The sequence below is a fragment of the Xyrauchen texanus genome, chromosome 12 (assembly GCF_025860055.1).
Source record: "Xyrauchen texanus isolate HMW12.3.18 chromosome 12, RBS_HiC_50CHRs, whole genome shotgun sequence".
NCBI classification, from domain to species: domain Eukaryota; kingdom Metazoa; phylum Chordata; class Actinopteri; order Cypriniformes; family Catostomidae; genus Xyrauchen; species Xyrauchen texanus.
In genome coordinates this window covers 15763678-15783506 of record NC_068287.1, presented here as the reverse complement: position 1 = coordinate 15783506, position 19829 = coordinate 15763678, and the positions used below count along the sequence as shown (strand labels likewise).

General features: G+C 36.1%; 1 protein-coding gene and 1 long non-coding RNA gene across 5 annotated transcripts in view; one reads left to right on the top strand and one right to left on the bottom strand.

Moving 5' to 3' along the window:
* The window catches only part of LOC127652523 (putative E3 ubiquitin-protein ligase UNKL), a 41598-nt gene extending 28689 nt beyond the window's left edge, over positions 1-12909 (top strand). The window contains exons 9-16 of one of the 3 annotated variants that reach the window (XM_052138694.1): positions 841-903; positions 1783-1872; positions 2120-2297; positions 2925-3017; positions 3098-3331; positions 6582-6778; positions 7355-7612; positions 7847-12909. In XM_052138694.1, the coding sequence (XP_051994654.1) occupies positions 841-903; positions 1783-1872; positions 2120-2297; positions 2925-3017; positions 3098-3331; positions 6582-6778; positions 7355-7612; positions 7847-8002 (1269 nt within the window). In that variant the 3' untranslated portion in view covers positions 8003-12909. Of the gene's footprint in view, positions 1-840; positions 904-1782; positions 1903-2119; positions 2298-2924; positions 3018-3097; positions 3332-6581; positions 6779-7354; positions 7613-7846 lie in introns of all 3 variants that reach the window. The other 2 variants (XM_052138693.1, XM_052138695.1) reach the window with 2 other exon arrangements.
* Positions 12910-13258: 349 nt separating this feature from the next.
* On the bottom strand, positions 13259-14756 carry LOC127652541 (uncharacterized). 2 transcript variants are annotated; one of them, XR_007971741.1, is made up of 5 exons: positions 14605-14756; positions 14426-14516; positions 13645-14264; positions 13484-13549; positions 13259-13391 (listed from the first exon to the last, which is right to left on the bottom strand). It is a non-coding gene; the product is annotated as an uncharacterized LOC127652541 (long non-coding RNA). The 2 variants fall into 2 exon arrangements; XR_007971740.1 differs by having other exon boundaries at positions 13265-13549.
* Between the last annotated feature and the right edge of the window lie 5073 nt (positions 14757-19829).

Sequence of the window (19829 nt, the reverse complement as noted above, 5' to 3'; positions counted from 1 at the left end):
TTCTAAATCAACAACATAAACACCAACACTATTTGGCTGGCTCCGAAACCACCTCATAAAGATCATGTGTGCTTTTCTTCTTCAGGTGTCATGCTCTAATAGTTCGACTGTAACACCAAGCTCAGGAAGCAACAGTTCATTGTCCCCTATTGGGGCCATCAGCAGGCCAAAATATTTTACTAATGGTAGCTTATGTTCAGAGTCCACCACGTCCAGTGTTTCATCTCTGATGTCTAACTATCCCAAAGCTCCGGGTTTTGAATGGGAGGATCAGGTACACATGACCTTTCTAAAGGGATCTCTTGCAGGATTGCAGGAATGACACACTGCAAGCCTTCTGCTTCAATTTGATTTCTTTGCTCATTTGTTGTCACCACTTTTCTGTTTTTATTTTTTTGTTTTGTTATTGTTTTGTTGAAACCACCAAGCACTTCGTCTGTGTGATTCATTGTGTGGTAACATTGTCTAGTCAGGTATTAAATACACTTCCTTTTGAAATGCATTCTGAAATAACTTGTATATCTGGATATTCTCTTTGACCAATTTTGGGTTATTGTTCATGTACCGAAATTTCATGTGCTAATCCCTGAAGTAATAATTTCTACCTTTTGTGTTATCAGATAAACAAATCTAGCTGTCACATGACCAGATTTTGTTTCATCTTAATATATAAAAATGAAGCAGACTGTAACATTAGATGGTTACAAACAATTTAACAGAAGGGTGCATTCCCTTTTTTTCCTTTCTTTTTCTGAGCAGGTAGCATTTTCCAACATAATAACACTCCTGGTTGCCATACCAACATCAGTTCACATCATAGAGTGTATTATCTGATTTCAGGCAAAGAACCAGAAGAGCCAGTCTGGGGAAAATAATCAAAAGTTAATGGACCAAGACAAACAGGTAAAGCAGCTTAGCTCACTTTCATGTATCTTCCAATCCTTTCAAATACGTATTGTAGATGACAAAATAGTTATCATCTGTATTTTATGGAAAACATTGCTGCCTTCATTTCAAGAAATCATGCAATATTTGAATATCCCTTAGAATATAATAGAATATAATATCCCTTGCTTTCCATTTATGATATAGCCTTGTAAAGAAATTATTAATAGGCTTGCAAAAGATTTCCAAGACAAGCATCACTTGTTTCAAGAGCTTGTTTTAGTCATATCATTGAGGGTTCTTGCCTTCTTTTTATTCAGCTCTTACAATGTGAAATAGAAACTGACACTGCAGTCTTGCGATTTGGTCACCCAATTTATACCATAAATTATTTCACCAGATTACACTTGGAATCTCTTGTTTTTCTCCACAATTCCTCACTCATGTCTCTCTCCTGGTCTATTTTTACAAGGGATCTTAGCTTTTTTCTCTTGTTCTTCTCTTCTAATGCCTTTAGCATCATTTACTGTGAGAATGCTTCTAAACTAGGGGCATGCAATGGAACGTATAACTTATTTTTATCTCTCAAACTGATTGAAAGCATTTTTAATTATCTGGCAGTTTTTTTAAATTTAGTAAATGGTGGAAACATTTTGGCAGAACATCTGAATGGAATAGTGACAATTTGAAAGAAAAACTGTTTTAACTAGGGCTGTCAATCAAATATATTTATTTTTATTAATTTAATTAATTGATTAATCGAATGACATTTGACTTGGAACATTTCACTAGCATTTAGCACCATAAATACCAAATATTTAGGATGCTGTGTGAAGTTAAATATATGTTAACTTGGAAATATTCATATAGACCCCTGTTCTTTTGTGCTCCATCCAGCTGTCTTTTGAACAGCTGTCGGTTTGTTGTCTGGACAGCTGGAGTTGCACTGACTGCACCCCGCTGACTGCAACTCACAAAAACATGAAGGTGATACTTCAAGCTTCAATTGCTCCATTGGTAAATCCTTATTACGGAATTTCCGTACAGTCAGGACTTTGGGAGCATAATTATTTGCGTAAATTTTGTGGTTTTTTTTTTAATAATCACACTGAATTAATGCGTTAAATTGACAGCCTTGGTTTCAAAATATGCTACACATGAAATGGCAAAAAGATCTTCACATTTCCAAGCGAGTCACCGAACAAAATTCCTGACTGACTGCTTTCTTTCACAGGCTCACAGCTGTGTATTCTCAGTGGTAAACCCACTAGCATCCAGCATAACATCAAGCATTACGTCCAGCTTGGCCTCCAGTATTGGATCTGACAGCTCATCACCCACCACTTTATCAACCATGAATGCAAAAGCCACACCTTTCTATCCAGGCAGCAATACCGTGGAGTCAGTTATAGGTAAGTGCCACTGTCCTTTGCAGCAATCATTCAGCATAGAACTTTCCACACAAACACACAATCGTAGGGTTGGAGTATTGGGTGCTATATGTGAGGCAGACTGAGTCCAGATTAGGCAGTGCAGATAAATGCAGAGCATTTAGTGAAGTGGAGGTCTTTGTGGCAGTGCATTAGTCGCAAGTCAGTGAGTCTGCTAAAACACACAACGACTGCAGCAGCAGACTATGACTCAGCAGCACAGAGCTAAGTGGGTAGTGAGTGATTTTGCCTTTATCTGACTTAAACACTTTCATTTGTGTTAAATATTTTAATTTAATATAAAAAAGCAGCCTTTTATGTAAAATGTTTATAGGCTCCAAGTGGACTTTGATATCAACTGAAGTTAGTCTTTATCATAATATGGATTGAATATGGATATGAAGACTGGATTAACAAGTCTTTTCAACTCAACCATTTATTTTTTATAGGTGCTTTAACAAAACTTCATAAAGGGTTTTGTGTAATACTGTTTCTTGAAGGAGCTTCAGGGTTCAACAGTCATGGAAAACCTGGAAATATCAGATAGTTTTCCTCAGTCTCCACTTTGCCAAGACAATAAAATGGACTCTTTTCTTTTCTTGCTGTTAGGATCTGCACTTGACTTAAATTTTAGTGACATCAACGTTGCCTCCCTCGACAAAGATCTAGAGGACCAAGACAACAATGGCCTTGGTTTAACAAGTAAGACATTGTTGTTGTTGTTGTTTTCTGGTTTGTACTTGCTATTGGACACAGTTAATGTTTCAACTCTCTTCCCATAGGTCAGAGGTTATTTGGAGGCTCTGCTCCTGTCAATATTCCTGGATCTCTGGCTCGGTCTTCCTCTCTGCATTCCTCATCCTCTCTCTCCGCCTCCCCACTTGGCTCTCTGTCTCATTCCCTGTCCCAGTCTCTCCTCACTGGAATGACCTCCCAGCAGAGCCAGCCACAGGCGCCGCATGTTAAAACAGAGCATGGCCTTCTAGAAACGCCTACGTCTACGCAGAACTCCTTAGGTAAGAACTGTTAGGTTTGAAAATTGACATATTCACCCTGAAAAGAGTTGTAAAGAGTATTAGATAAATAATTAATTAATTGTTAATAAGCACTGATATGATTTTTCCTTGCATTTCTGAGCCAGACTGTTGACTATGAGCATAAAATCTGGTCCACTGGCTAAGAACCACATTTCAACCATCCACTATTAGTTTTATTCACATGATGTTTAAGGGTGGGGAAATCTGAAATTGTTGATACCACAATAATTGGCCGGTGTGCAACAAAGCACTAGCCCATTCAAATAAAGGTGCAGCCATCTTCATATAAACTTCTCCAAACATCAAATTATGTGCTTCTTAAAAAAATTACTTCTCCTTATGGCCTTTGCTGCCTGACAGAAAACAATTCCAGGCACCTTTAAAAACAATGTAAATAATATCACGAATGTTAAAAATCTTAATGGTCCTAAAAATAGGCTTCGTTGTCTATGTGAAAAATATAATTTCTTCTTTTTTTATTTTAATTTGAAATATTAAGGAAAAGGACCAGGAAAGTATCACCCAATAAGTGGAAAATTTGTGCTGAATTGTGTTTCCTACTAAAATAAAGTAATAAATACTGACTATTTCATGGACAATCTACAGTTGTGCTCAAGGATATCTAATTTTTGCACAACTATCTGCCTAAAATGCAACTTTTGAATACATTTCTAAAATTTGATTCTATGAACTCAAGAAGCCCTCATTGTAGCAATCCAAAGCTGAAAGCTGGTTGCTTGGTGGGCTATTTAAAAACTTTGCATCATTGGCAAAAACCTGCGCACACAAGCTCTTGGAAGTTGTGTAGCAGCTAACCAATCAGATTGGAACATTTATCTTCGCAATATGCATCAGATGTTTTGTGGGCAGTCAGCATGTCATCTGAAAATGAGACTATAACTTTCCAAACTTTAACTCTTAATTAAGCATCTTTCACACAGAGATCCCAACCCCTGGAAAAATCTGCTAGAGCTTTCCCATAATGTGTGCTTGCATTCTCACACACACACAAAAATACAAAGACAATGATCCCCCATTTAGCCTTAACAGACTGTAGGGGCAAGTGCTGTTAGCGAGCACCTAATGAAGGCACACACACACAACAAATACATTGCCTAAACTGAAGTTTTATTTAATTATCTGCACATATGGTGAGTGGTCATTGTATGAGATTTGCATGGTAGCCAGTTTTATTGATTTTATTCTGGCAGTTAGGCCTACTTTTATAAATAGCTCATAAGATAAATTTAGTCATGTTTGATGTTAATTGTTTTTGTGTTGTTGGATGCTGCCTACCAACTGAAATGCCTCCCAAGAACAATAAAGATTGAAAGTGAATGTGATAACTGTCAAAAAATAATAATAATTATGCATAGTTATATTATTCATATTTAATAATAGAATAATTATATATATTTTTTTATTTATTTAACTGCAACTTATAAGTTGTGCATTCGATTCAGTTTTTGTAATTTAGTTTGATTCTGAACGGACCCATAAAAATAAAGAAAACTAACTACAAGGTAAAACTATCCTTTTTTTCTTCAGACATTAGCGTATTATTACCATTTAGGTTGTTTTGTTTATTCAATTAGCACTTTACTAGCCTTTTTCTGTATGCATTAAGCACTTTTTAAATGTTACAAATAAAACTTAATAGTAGAGATGCACCGATCGACCGGCCAGGGACCGGAATTAGCCGATTTTCCGCATGCCGGACCGGTGACCGGCCGGTCAGCCTCACGTCTTTCCGATTCCAAGCCGGTCCGTTTTGTTGCCAGCGGCGCAGGCAATAACGTTACAGCTGCATGTAAACATGTCATTGGCGTGGAAGAAGTCCATTTATAGTGAAGAATACATAAACTTCGAAATGTGTAATAATTGTAAGGCCAAAGTAAACGTTTGGGGAACCACCACAATAACTTTCGGAACAACAACCCTAATTAGACATTTAAAACACCATCACCCAGCTGAAAATGCCCATTTTAAAAAAGAAGCTAAAAAGGGAAAGCGGCTAAAGCTAGCCAGAGCTCAGAGCCAGCCACAAGTCAGCAGCGTCTCCTATCATTCCTTGGTATGTGCAGCGAAAAGACCAAAGCAATTACGTGGAAAATTATGGAATTCATGGCCCTGGATGACCAGCTGTTCTCCATAGTTGAGGACAGAGGCTTCAGAAATCTGATAAATTTCCTCGATACAGAGTAGGAGGTACTTTCCGACGTCGCGATGCCTGAGTTGTTTAATCTCGTGTCATGTCACACACGCAGCCTGTTATCTGTCAACATTTGGGTACACAAATCCGGGAGAGGGGAAGTGGGGTGCTGGATGGCAGAGGCAGGCTAAATACTATAGAAATTGTGCCGTTGTGATTTAAAGTGCTGAGTAACGTAATTTTTCCCACCATGTTCGATATTAAAATCAGTGCGACACACATTGCAAAAGGCGTGGGCATTGCGATATGGCTTCGGGATATGAAATTCAATTCTTCCATCCAGCTGTTGTTAAATGTACATGTATATTTAGTTTTTTTCACCGGAGCACCAGCTGAGTCTTCTCCTCCCATCTACCAGTGATGCTTGATTTAACATCCCGCGTCTACTGCCTGCGCAGATATCAACAGCGCAACTGGGTTGTAGGTTGCCAGGTTGAGGTCATAAATGATTTGTAATGTGTATGATGTGTCGATTGTGTGAGTAGGATGCGTTTCATTCAAGATCTGGCAACTGGACCACCTTGGAATAATATATTGATGTGATTATTCATATAACGTGGTTTGGGCCATTCAAATTACGGGAGATTTTTGGGAGAAATAACAAAACAGGAGACTCCCGGGAAAGCTGTAAATGAAGTCGCCCGTTTTTGTTTTTTTATGGAAACATAAAAAATTTCTGTACTTGTATGTTTAAAAAATACATAAAAATGAAACTTTATTCTGCACACAAACATTCTCTTTCACATGATAAATACGTCATCACAACACACACCCTTCAAGGTATTGGTTCTGCTTTTGTTCACACAGACACATCCCGGGATTTAGTAACATCCCATAGTGTTACTAGGGTCTGATCCCGGGATAAAATTTTCGGGCATTCCAGCACCGGCTGGCGTTCACACAGAAGGCTCCCCGGCATTGATCCTGCCAGTATCCCGGGATCAGAGCCCAGTGTGAATGAGGTTTTACACATTTTTTCATAAGTGAGTAAGTTACATTAATAATGTTCGGCTTCAGGTCTGAATGGTGGTGCAGGGGGTATATGGGACTTCATGAGTGGCAGCTTCTCTCCCAGCCCATCTCCAGTGTTCAGCAGCCTTTCTTCCAGTACAGTCGGCTCCAGCAGTGCAGACATCGGCCGACTCTTCCGAGAACTGGATGAGGCCAAGCGCAAGATAAAGCAATGGGAGGATGCCTGGCACCAAGTTAAACAGGTCAGACATGCTGGTTTTTCAGTTATTCTTATTTATAGGTGTCATGGTCTAGATTCTAGCCATTGTAAGTGCTTTAGTACTTAAGCCATTTAGTTTATATTTCTTGTGTTAATTTTGGTTGTTTCTTAGAAAGTGGGAGCCATTTCATTACACTTGTTTTGGGAACCTTCCTAGTTACATTGAAAAAAATGCAGGCTGACACTGTATACAGTCAGGTCCATAGATATTGGGACATCGACACAATTCTATTCTTTTTGGCTCTATACACCACCACAATGGATTTGAAATAAAACGAACAAGATGTGCTTTAACTGCAGACTTTCAGCTTTAATTTGAGGGTATTTACATCCAAATTAGGTGAACGGTGTAGGAATTACAACAGTTTGTATATGTGCCTCCCACTTTTTAAGTATATTTGACTGTATTTGCTTATAGATGCCACAGTGATGTCTCAAGTGAAGCTTGAAACAAATACAAAGAATTGCAGGAAAAGCTCACAAGAGGGACAATAATAGGCTTACTAATATCAAATGGGTCGTCTCATTGAAATGCTCTTCTTCTAATAATTTCTCCAAGGCCTGTGAAGCATGGCAAAAAGACGCTCACAATGCGAAAGAACAAGTGAAATCTGCGGAGGCGGAGCGACAGCTGGTGGAACAGAAGCGAGAGGACACAGAGCGAAAGCTGAAGGAACTGCTGGTAGACTTTGACGTTTTGTGTCGCTCCACCAATACGCCTCTTCTGCGCAGCTACGGGGAGCTGGACCAGCTCCCCCTGCCAAAGCTCCGATCCATTCAGAGCCAGCTGCGATCTGACCTAGACGTAATAGACGGGGTAAGAAGGACCAGGTCCCAACACGCATACGTCACCATGTCACATTTACACACGCTCTAATTAGACTGCCGCACTCTTCTCATCACCTAGATGTAAGAGTGGTGATTTCAAGGCTTACAGGGGAAGAGTAGGCAACGTGTCAGTCAGTCAGTCATGCATGATGCACTGCATTTCAATGGTCCAGACTTCTGTAAAGACTTTGACTGATGTTAACTCTTCTTTTTCTCAACACAGGTAATATATCAGCTTCAGTCAAAGAAATGTGTTGTTTGCCAAAAGCATGATCGTTCCATTGTCCTGCAGCCTTGCCAACATTATGTACTTTGTCAAAACTGTGCGTCTGTTAAAACGGAATGCCCTTACTGTAAGACAAAAATATTGAAGTGGTGATGTACAGCAATTCGAGGTACTTCTTTCATGATCTAGCCCTTTGAAGAACTACTAATACATATTATGCTTACTGTTTCTAAATATAATTTTTTTGTGTTTCAGTTTTTCATATATAGTGATTAAATTGATTAGTTTTATTAGAATCTAATAAGTGGTGTTTGACTGACACAAAGCAAATACTTAAATGCAATACCTGTTTTGTACAAGCTAGATTATTCATTTTCTTAAAATATTAAACAATTTCCCTTGGTTACCACTGATTTGACTGTTAGCGGGAAAAAAAATCAGCCAGACATCATATTTGCTACTAGTTGTGTGGAGAGGATTCATTTCTTTTTAAAAGCACTTTTGTTGATTTGGAAAATTTGTAGAAATTTTAGTTTTAAGCTGCTTTGTACCTTTTTGGTTATTTTTATTTTCTTACATTTATATTTTGCCCAAATACGCTAAAGTATGAAGCTTTTGTGTGTACTGTGAAACCTTATAGAATATTTCATTTTTCTTAATGTTAAATCATGGTATCGTGTATATGTCTTGTTAGTTTTCATAGAAAATAGTACTAAGTAGTTACTTTCATTGTTACTTACATTTTTCAATCAAATAAGTGCAAACTTTAAATGCATTTTAGGCATAACCAGCAGCTGTAATATCAGTAAGGCACATACTGTATGCTAAAGCATTTAGTAAATCAGTTTTTCTGTCTTATAGCAACGGTTTAGATATATATTACATAGTTGTTAGATGAGCACGTGTGTTCTGAAGTCCTCAGTAACACAGTATTTTTTTTTTTTCTTTTTGGTTACTTTTTTTGGACTTTAGCCTTTCAGATATGTTAGAAGATATCTGATTGCAGACCACTCCCTCTTAAGTGCCTTGCCTTAAAAATATTTGAAGCATCTTTAAGGAGCTTAGGATTGTAGTACAAAACCATAAGTGTAGTCGTTGCTTGTGCAAATTGTGTATTTTTCAGTAGTACCGTATGACGTACATACATTATTGGAGCATATATTGGCCCAATTTAATATTTAAGTATTTCCCAGAGGTTTCATCTTCGTCAGTGCCTGAGCCCTGACATTCAGCTAAAGTATCATTCCCTCTTTCATCATTAACAATGGTGCTTTTGGGGTGCAGCTTCATTATCCTTAGAAATGTTGAATCATCCTTAATTTAAATGTGTAGGGATATTCAGATCAGGAAATGTATGTATTTCTTTGATTGCAAAACTAAACTGGCTTAGTAAATTATTATTATAATTTTTTTAGAAATGTTTAGAATTGTAGGGCTCTGTAGTGTTTACAGTCAGAAATCATCAGTGTTTTTTTTTTTCTATCCAAATTCGACAGTGTAATGTGCTTAGGTAATTTAATTGAAATGACCTGCTACTGTGTTATCTGAAAACTTTGTTTCCTTTTTTTTTCTTGTTCCTTTCATATTTACAGCAATAAGTTTGTGCAGTAAATGGTCAGGTACAACAAGGTTGAAGTTTAATTTAGTTTCTTTTAAAATTGGGATAAACGGTTTACTTCAAAAGGGATGTTATTGATGATCTACTTGTCTAGACTCTTGTGTTTAATTTCAGCTTCACGAGAAACAGACAGTGTTTATATTATTTCTCTTTGTTTCTTGCTTTCATATCTAAATCAGCAAGGTCTGTATGTAGCTCATGTTCTTAAGATGTGGGCTGATTTGTCATAGAAAAGCTGCATGTGTCAGTGTGTACATTTTGTTAACCAGCTGAAGCTCTAAATTACACTGCCACATGTGTTTGTGATGAGCAGACCTACCCATCACAGTCCATAGTATTCAAAAATATTTTTGTACAGTGCTTCAAATGCACTGACTACGTGCTTATCTTTTCTAGTACGATTAGCGAAGCCGTGTTCTTTGTTTTTTGTGTGTTTTTTTTTTTCTCTCTTTTGTACGGTTAATGATGTAGGTAGGTTGTAAACATTTGTACCGGATCAAAGTAGCTCTGGGTATTGGGATGTTTCCAACACACAAGTGTTCAAGATCTTTGCGGATATGTCGCTTTGTTGAGGGATTATGTCCACTTGTTTAGTTGTCGGACCATAACGTAGAGTTTTGTTTAACTAAAAAATGGGTTTGAAATATTTGGGACCTCATATATCATATGTTTCTGAAACAAAGTGGGTAAATCAAATGTGGACTTTACTCAAACCAAAGTGGTATTGTAGTTTATATTTGTTTCAAAGCTCAAATGAAGTGGTGTTCAATTACTATGTCAGTTTTTCAATGTTTAATTGGACAGGACAACTATGCCAACTGCTTCTGCTGACAATATTAATAGACTGAAAGCCCATTTTTGTATTTTTTACCAAAGACCTTTTAATGTTTTTCTTTTTCTCTTTCTTCTCAACTTTATAACTGCATTTTTATTTTAGCATTCTGAGGAAATAGTTAGAAATAGAAAAATGACCAGATCTAGTACTTATTTACATAATATGTAAGGAAAGGAAAGGAATCATAATCCTTTTTTTTTCTCCTTTTTTAAAAAATATATACATATATATATTTTTTCAGTTCCTCAGTGAAAATGATCACATAGTATTGAATTGGCTGTAATCCACAGTGAAGGAATGTCCTAGTAATGAATGAATATTTGTGTTAATATTCTTAAGTGACCATATGGATTAGTGCTTATTTGAATTTTATATTATTTCTTTTTATACTATTAGTACTTAATCATACAGCTCTCAAATTAGTGGTTGTGCACTACATGTATGCTGTCAGGAATTTAAGAGTTTAATTGGAACGTAAGGTGATTTCATTCGTTTCAATTTGACTGTTTGTTTTTCTGTATGTTTATTTGGAGATTTTTTTTTTTAACCTTGAAGTGAAGTCTATTGTTGTATTGTCAAATGTTGTCTACTATTTCTTTGTAGAACACATATTTGATTGTGATGTAAAATGAGTCCCCTTTCTTGTGCTAGTTGAAATGGTTGAAACAGACAGTGGGTCACATTTATGAAAAAAATAAAATAAAAAAAATATTTTGTAGCCTTAAACCACACTTTATTTGGCCTAGTTAAGTTCATTTGTTTTATATATGTTTTTATTTATTTATTTTTAATTTTTTAAATATAAGGTTGTCAGACACTTGAACAGTCATGCTGCTTATTAATATTATTGTTAATCTTTGAAAGGATTAAGTCTTTTTGGAACAAATTTGTGCCTTTTATTAAAACATATTGAAAGTATTTTAATTGAACAAATGGGTAGTTCAAGCTTACAACATGAGCCGAATTTTAGTGCCTTGGGACATTTTAACCTGCATTTCTTAATGCACGAGAATCTTGCCACAGATTTCTACAGACTTTACCAGTGTATTAAAAAAAATGTTTCTTTTCCTTTAAACTTTTGGCTTTGAGTAATATAAAATTGATTTAATAAATATAACAGTAGGTTGATGCATTACAGTTATGTCAGTTATGAGCAACACTTAAGATTCTCTACCAAGGACATGTTAAAAATAGCAGCACATTTGAACAGATTGTGAAGTATGACTACATTTTTTTATTATTAAATAATAATTAATCGTAAATTTGGGCTTCCAATTAATTTTCTGTTATATTATTGGTTTTCTAAAAAGTGATTTTCAGTCCCATAAAAATCTGTATTAATTCAAACAGCATATTTTTGTGTAATCTCTTAGTCACATGAATCTTAGCAGATACCAGAGGTACATTTATACAGTTTCCCACCTAAAACCCCTCTGTCTGCATCAGCCAATATCAACTATAATCATTAACACAAATGACCATTCAGTTTCAATGTATTGTGTTTCATGAAAGACCAGGTATCTGCAATTAAAAAGGCACTGAGGACAGTGTCTTTTTGTTTAACAATTTTTAAATGAACTGTATTGGAAATTTACCACAATGCTCTGCAGTGGAAATAATCATCCTTTTTTTTCTTTCTTTCGAATTCTTGTGGTTTCTTTTTTTTTTTTTTTGGTTTCTCTAATATTGTTATCTATCAGTAGTGTGATTTATGCAATCTTGTGTATATACATATTAAATATGTAACTGGTTACATTTATCAAACTAGCCAGGGAAATTACCTATTACAACCGTAAACTTTTAATAAAGTCTAAAACAAATAATTTAAAAAAATAAATAAAAAAAAAGCCAACTTTGGAACCACTGTTCCTTATATTTAATGTTACAGTTAATCAACATAAATCCCTGAATATTGAATGTACCATTCAAAATAGATATAAAATGAATCACTGGAATAACATGGAGGATAGTTCATTGATAATGATGCAGCACTAGTTTTGTGAATTGCGATACATTACAAATAAATTTATAAGTTAAACACAATTGCAGTTTTCAATTTTGCATATTTATTATCGTAACAATTTAATGGAGATATGAGATGTATTTTTTTCTCAGGGTTTTATAGGAGAGTTAGAATAGAAAGAGACGTCCAATTTTTAAAGGAAACTGCAACTCTGAGAAGTCAAAATGAGGAAAACATTTATATTATGAGAGAAACATATCCCTTATTTTGGTACAGTATGCATCAATATAAAGAACTGCTTGTATTCTAATTAGTGTTGAAATACTATACAATTTGCTGTCAATATAATACTTTGTGTATGTGTTGTCAACACAAGACCTTAAACTTTTACTGGGAGTTGTGTGTTTAAGTTATGGAGGCTTCTTTATGGAACAGTTGTGCGCTTTGATGGCGTATAAGGCCAGAGAGGTTTTTCTTCACTAGAATTACTTAAGATGGTGTTATTTATAATGCATAATCTTTTTTTTGTAGTGTATCATTTCAAATTGTTAACACTTGTCTACACTACAGCAGTTATGCAATGGTTTACAGAATTCATGGAATTATTTTTATCATCTTGGGAATTAAATAATGTTTGATCTTTAACCTGACACAAGTGTTGCTGTCTTCTTTCTCATTTGCCTCTTATTTTCTTCATCAGGTATGTAAGAAACTGATAGGGATGACATAAAATATCTACAGTATATTTATCACTTATATCGGGAAAATCTTTTTATTGTCGATGTGTGAAAAGGCATTGATTCCAAGCCAAGAAACTGAGAACAATTATTTGTTCTTGTGTTGAGATAGAAACTGTTTGATGGACACAATATGCTAGACTTAATATATACAACATATATATATATATATATATATATATATATATATATATATATATATATATATATATATATATATATATCTAAAAAAAAATTAATAGTCAATTAAATGTTTCTTTCTTTTTATTTATATATATATATAAGTACAAATTCACCAATGAGTACTAACTACTGGTTATCATGGTACACTTCTGTGATGCCTGTCAGGACAGGAAATGTTGAACAGGTAAACACATCAGTTTCTCTTCCTGCAGACATAAACAAGTTTATGGGGAATTATAGAAAATGTTTAAAAAGACAAATGTAAAACGCTTACTGTGATTAACATTTCTTGCCCCACTTTCAGAGTTTGGAGAAAAGAAGTTTCATCCTAATTCTCTCAAAGTCAAGTCACTCCCCACAAATACTGCAACACAAAAAGCAGAATACTGTTTGAATGAAATACGGTGCATGATAAGGGCTACTGTCTACTTCAAAGCTTTATTTCAGTCTTGTTAGTACCTCTCAAGAAGGGTATCACAGCAGGTGACAGCATTGTCCTTTTGCAAAGCAATGATAAGACAAGGACACTCGGATAGAAGTGATCCCTGGATACAACACAAAAATAGACACTCAATATTTTATTGCATTTAATCAAAATGGTGTTGGCGTAACTGGTTAAGAAAGCCAACTCGCATGAAATGCTCCATCAGCAGGGGACCTCAGTAGCTCAGATATGTGCCTTTGACTCTCATCTGGATTGCAAGCCTTCCAGCCACCAGGTGGCAGTCTGTCCTAAGCAGCCTGTCTAGTAAATCTGAGTAAAGAGGAGTCTGACTCTGCTGCATGAGGTTGGAAGGTATCAACAGTCAGATGGTCTGGCACAGAGCACTGGAGACTAAAGGCTCTGCCTGCACCAAAACACAAATAAATAACAACAGTTCCTGCCCTAATTTCAAAGGTCGTTGCAGCTAGTAAAACATCAACAAGTTTTTATGTGTGTTGTTTCATTGGCTCTGTGTTATGATGCCCTTATAGTTGGCTGAGAATGTGGGTGAATGCCTTGACTTGCCTGAATCCTGATTTTGAGTGAAATTTGTCCTTAACAGGCGATTGCTCTTGTTCCAAATTTGGATCAGGATCTGAACACAAATGGCAAATATGAACTAAAAGTGAAAATAGACACTGAAAAACTTAAACTTGAAAACTAAAGTAATAATATACCGTTAAAGGAATATAATGAGCTTAACTTGTTTTGAACATGGAATATTCTTTTAGGAGAAAGTAACAAAAGCTACAATACCTGTTCGTGTCTCATATTTGATGTTTCTGTGCACCACAACCCCTGGAAATATCAGTTTTGTGTCCTCTATTGCCTTTCAATATGACAGATTCTGAAATATAAGCAAATGGTATCTGTAAGCTTTGACTAGAGCTTTTCTACCATACACTGATCATTATTATTTTTCTTGGACCGCTTACCATAAATGCTATTATGCAGTTTGTCAGAGCCAAACTCCATAAGGTCTGATCTATAGCGTGGACCAGATCCTCAGAACCCATCGGCTCCAACAGCCTCTTTACTGCATTCACTCTCAGTAAGCACAGAGCCAGTAATGGACTAGATCTCTAGTTTTTTATCTCCATTTCCCTCTTGGTGGGATCCTGGAAATACATCAGCCAAAACATTGCTTCACATAAATCTCCTCTTTATCTTGGATGGTTTTGGACCACTGGGTTCCTTTTTTTGTTTGTTTTATATAATGGTTTTTGACCTTGTCTACCCAACCTGTTGTGTTTATGACCACAGCTTTGATTAGAAGCTTCAAGCACCAGCCTATGCTCTATGATGGACCATCAATATTAAAAAACAAAGACATTTGACCAGTATTCAGTTTAACTTAATTTAAAATGTGATTTTATAACATGCAGTGTTGTTTGACAGATCATTTGAAAATACCTTGAACTTTCCAAAATGATGTACACTGTAGGCATAGGGAACCGTAAAGAATTTAACAAGTCTGATTCTGTTCCCTCTTAATGATTCAGACTCCGTACATTTCAATAAAAATTTTAAATTTTTCAGGAAGAGATATTTGGAAATAAGAATTTTTGTTTAATACAGATCTAGCAACTGGCATGTTTACACAGACTTAAAGAGGCATAAATACAATCCAATAATTGCATACTGTAACTATACATTAACCTCCCGGAACTGTTCCATTTCCCTTTTTGATTTGTAACTAGTAGTACCTAATAAACATGAAAAATAATTCTAGAGCAAATAGTTTTCCAAAAAATTGATGACAACATATGTGGACAGCAGGACTTATGTTGTGAAATTTTAACTAATACCAAGCTATAGAAAGTCAGTTTAATTTTTTTATTTTTTTTATCAGATTGTTTATTATGTTTTCAGGAGAGTTGTTTATTCATGTTTTGGAGACGTTACTGACATTCAGGGTTGGGAGGGTTTCTTTTTAAATGTATTCCACAACAGATTACAGAGTACATGCTGTAAAATGTCGTTTTTTAACGTATTCTGTTAGATAACTCAAGGTCTGTAATATATTCTAAATACTTTGGATTACTTCTTCAGCACTGGTAGACTATTTCACTTGTTTTGAGTATAAAAACTCTGCCAGTACAGTAAGACAAAACACACATATTAAAAATACATTCTCTGAAAAACCTAAATATCTTGTGCAGTGTTGCTTCTAAAACAAGATAAATCAAACCGATCTTGTTTTAAGGATTTTTAGATATTTTTTACAGGAAAACAACACAAAAATTATTAATAAGAATATGATTTTTGTCCTAATATCAAAGATCTTTCTAGAAATAAAGAAATTATCCAATGTGAATTTTCTTGATAAAGAAATAAGTTTGTGTCTGGTAACATGTGCATTATGTGCATGTAAAATGGCTAGAAATAGCATTTTAGCTTAGCATAAATCTGACAATTTACACAAGGTTTATTTCTATTTCTTCTGCTCCAAACTTACTTCAAATTTACTTCGCTGTCTGCTCGTATGAATGTAACACATCATAAGAAAGTGTTTCACCGCTGATCAAATGCATCATTTATTTGTATACATTTTTCCATCTGAAAGGACTAAATATTAAATGAAACAAATTACAATAAATGCAAAGTAATCTCTTTAGTAATCAAAGTCCTTTTTGAATGTAACTATATTCTAATTATCAATGATTGAAATTGAAACTGAAGTGGAATACAGTTACTTCTATTTTGTATTTTAATATTCCCGTTACATGTATTCCGTTACTCCCCAACCCTGCTGACATTGACTCAGAATTGATTATGCTAATTTCTGATGTAAAGTAATGGCAAGCTTCATCCAATCACTGTCAACCATGTTAAAATGCAAAATGAATCTATGTACTGATTACCATTGTCCCATGTCTGCCAAATATGTTGAGAGGTCCAAACATCATCTATAGCCTGAAACTGAAATTTTTATGAAACTGAATAGAGCTAGGATGCTCCCTATTTAGCGAACGACTTAACCTCCAGTGTGCGGTCTGTCTCCACTGGTCTCAGAACAGTTCGAAATTCATCTTATTTTCAACCTAACTCAATATAAAGCCTCTAAAAAGCATAACTTTTCAGCTTTTTGATAAACCCATTGATTCTCAATGTGATAATACACAGTTATAGGATTTCTAAGGAAAAGATGTGCTAAAGTACACATTAGTGTACATTGTGTTTAGCTGCATGGCATTTCGCTATAAATTGCAATGGCATATTGGATAAAACTAGAGACTCTAAACATTTGACTCAAACAGTTTTCAATGTAAAAACTGAATTAGGTTCCTTACCACATTCAGTTTAGTGGCGGATCTCCCAAAGACACACTCCGCTGTAGTTGGCGCCATGTTGTTCTGTCACATGACTTTGTACATTGAAAGATTAACACTTTTCTGACAGCATCGAGTCTCCTGAACTGAGATCAGTCAGTTTAAATGAATTTAAATTATACATTGTGTATAGCAAAGCCAAAATACAACATCCACGCATGTGTAAGTAGGGTCGCACAATATAAAATAAAACTTCTAAACAAACAAAAAATGTGCTAACATATTTCTTTAATTAAAAAAAACCTAAACTTGTAATGTTTAGGCCTATTTTTAACTAAACATTGTCATATGAACAACCAGTATCTCTACTGCCTGATTTAAGTTAAACATAACACATAACTACAGGGGTCTCACACTTCTCAGTCTCCCTGGTAAAGTTTACTCCAAGGTGCTGGAGAGGAGGGTTCGGCCGATTGTCGAACCTCGGATTGAAGAGGAACAATGCGGTTTTCGTCCTGGCCGTGGAACTCTTGCAAGGATCCTGGAGGGGGCCTGGGAGTCTGCCCATCTGCATACATGTGTTTTGTGGATCTGGAGAAGGCGTATGACCGGGTCCCCCGGGAGAGACTGTGGGAGGTGCTGCGGGAGTACGGGGTGGGGGGGTCCCTTCTTAGGGCGATCCAATCCCTATACGTCCAAAGCGAGAGCTGTGTCCGGGTCCTTGGCACGAAGTCGAGTTCATGTGGGGGTTGGTCTCCGCCAAGGCTGCGCTTTGTCACCAATCCTGTTTGTGATATTCATGGACAGGATATCGAGGCGTAGTCGGGGTGGGGAAGGTGTGCGGTTTGGTGGGCTGGGGATCTCATCACTGCTTTTTGCAGATGATGTTGTCTTCATGTCATCATCGGTCCGTGACCTTCAGCTCTCACTGGATCGCTTGGCAGTTGAGTGAGGCTCCAGGTTTGAACAGAGCCAGAGTCAAAGGAGGCTCTGGGCCTGTAGAGTACAAAGGGTGGAAGCTAAAAGAAAAAGCTACAAAGGACAATTCTGAAAAGTACACATTCTGAGATGACACTTACCCACTGTCATGTAACTGTAAAGCGGCTGACTTCTGAGGCCTGAGGGTTGTCAAAGACTGTCAGTCAGTTATCACAGTGAAGTACATAAGGAATACAATATATTTTGGCTCAGTTCTGTACCAGGAGTGTCAATTTGAGGTGATGGTAAGAATTTCAATGATGGACAACTATTGTGATCTAAAGAAAAAGGGAAATTAAGCAAGCAGCTTTAAACTCAAATGTAAAAAGATAATCTGGCATTGTCTAGCTGAATCCTCACCTCAGAACAATTCTGTCTCTGAAAGGAGATGCAGGCCTGTCTGAAAGTAGTCTCCAGGGTTGGGGACAACACAGGTTTTTTGAGTAATTTTGTGGTAAGATTCTGGGTAGGGTGATGAATGCCCTTACCCTACCAAGAGCAAAGACTTGGGCAGGGGAGGATGCCAGGTTCAGCATACTAATCTGCCACTCTCTGTCTCCAACCTCAAAATGACTCAACTCTTGGCCTGTTGCAGAGACAGCTTGGGGATCCACTTCAATGCCAGTAACATAAAGCCCTCTTGACCTATTTCATATAAGATAAATGTACTATAGGTTTGGGAGCCAGATTCTGAACATTACTTTGTAGAGATTGATTCAACCAAAGTTAAAGTAACTCTATTACTAAAATTGTTTAAGGTATAAGTTCAGCTACTGGGGCAGTACAAGTGTACCTGCAGTATTGCTCCTGAGAACTTTGTAAAGCATGCCCATCTCTTTCTCCACAATGTTCTGACCAGTCAGTGTGAGAATCAAGATCTGCTCCATGTCTGGACAAGAGAGATACCTGTGCTTTGACAAAACAAAGTGAGTGAAATCTGGCACCGTCCAAATGAGCCCACTTGTAGGACATTATGAAATTGTCAAACCTATTGCCTTTGGGGGCTTTCAGACTGATCGTGTTATTGCGCTAAAAATGTAAATGCAATTAATAGGAAAGAACACGAGCATCTCGAGAGTTTTTAAAGTTGACTTTCTTTTTGACCTGGCATGGCGTATAAAACACTGCACTGTGAGATGCTGAAAAAAACAGGGTGCTGTCTAGAAGGGAACTGACGGGCCGAGGAAAGTTTTACGAGAGTCGCGTGTGACATTTATCCACTGTTTATTGTATTTATTTGGAGTCCCATAGAATATAACCTTAACATTACTGCCAACCATACAATAACCTTAGTAATAGCAAATAAGACTGTCAAGAAACTTTCATAGCCCTATGGTTCCCTTTTATGAAACAAAACAAAGAGATGTGGCACAAAGGATGTTGAGCAGGTTTCTAGAGTAGGACAAAACATTACATTATATTGACAGATAGTAAGTCCCAGACAGAAATTGCAGATTATAATTTCAATTTATGTTCAGATTTTTGGGAGAAAATCTGCAGAATTATGTGGAATGGATAAGGAATGGATAGTTCAGCTTACAACACTTTTATTTGTAGCTGGAAACATAATAAAAATTTGCCAAAAATAAAGATTATGCAAAATGGGTAATGTGTGGAACTTTGTAAATATTTCTACAGCAACAGGTTAGGTGTAGGCCTGCTAAATTGGATTTTATGCAACATCTGTGGATGGGACAGCTACGTTGTTTTGTATTTTATTGTGCATGCAATTTGTAATTAAATGAGTAATTGAATTCCGTCATCCATATTGATACATCAATAATTTTGTGTTTCTTGGTGTTTGATCAGTTTACTTCTGGTTACCGTAGGTGGGTCCTGTCTGTAGCAATTGCTTAAAATCTCTTAAGACTAATTAATCTCCTACATAGAGTATATGGATGTTATAGTGA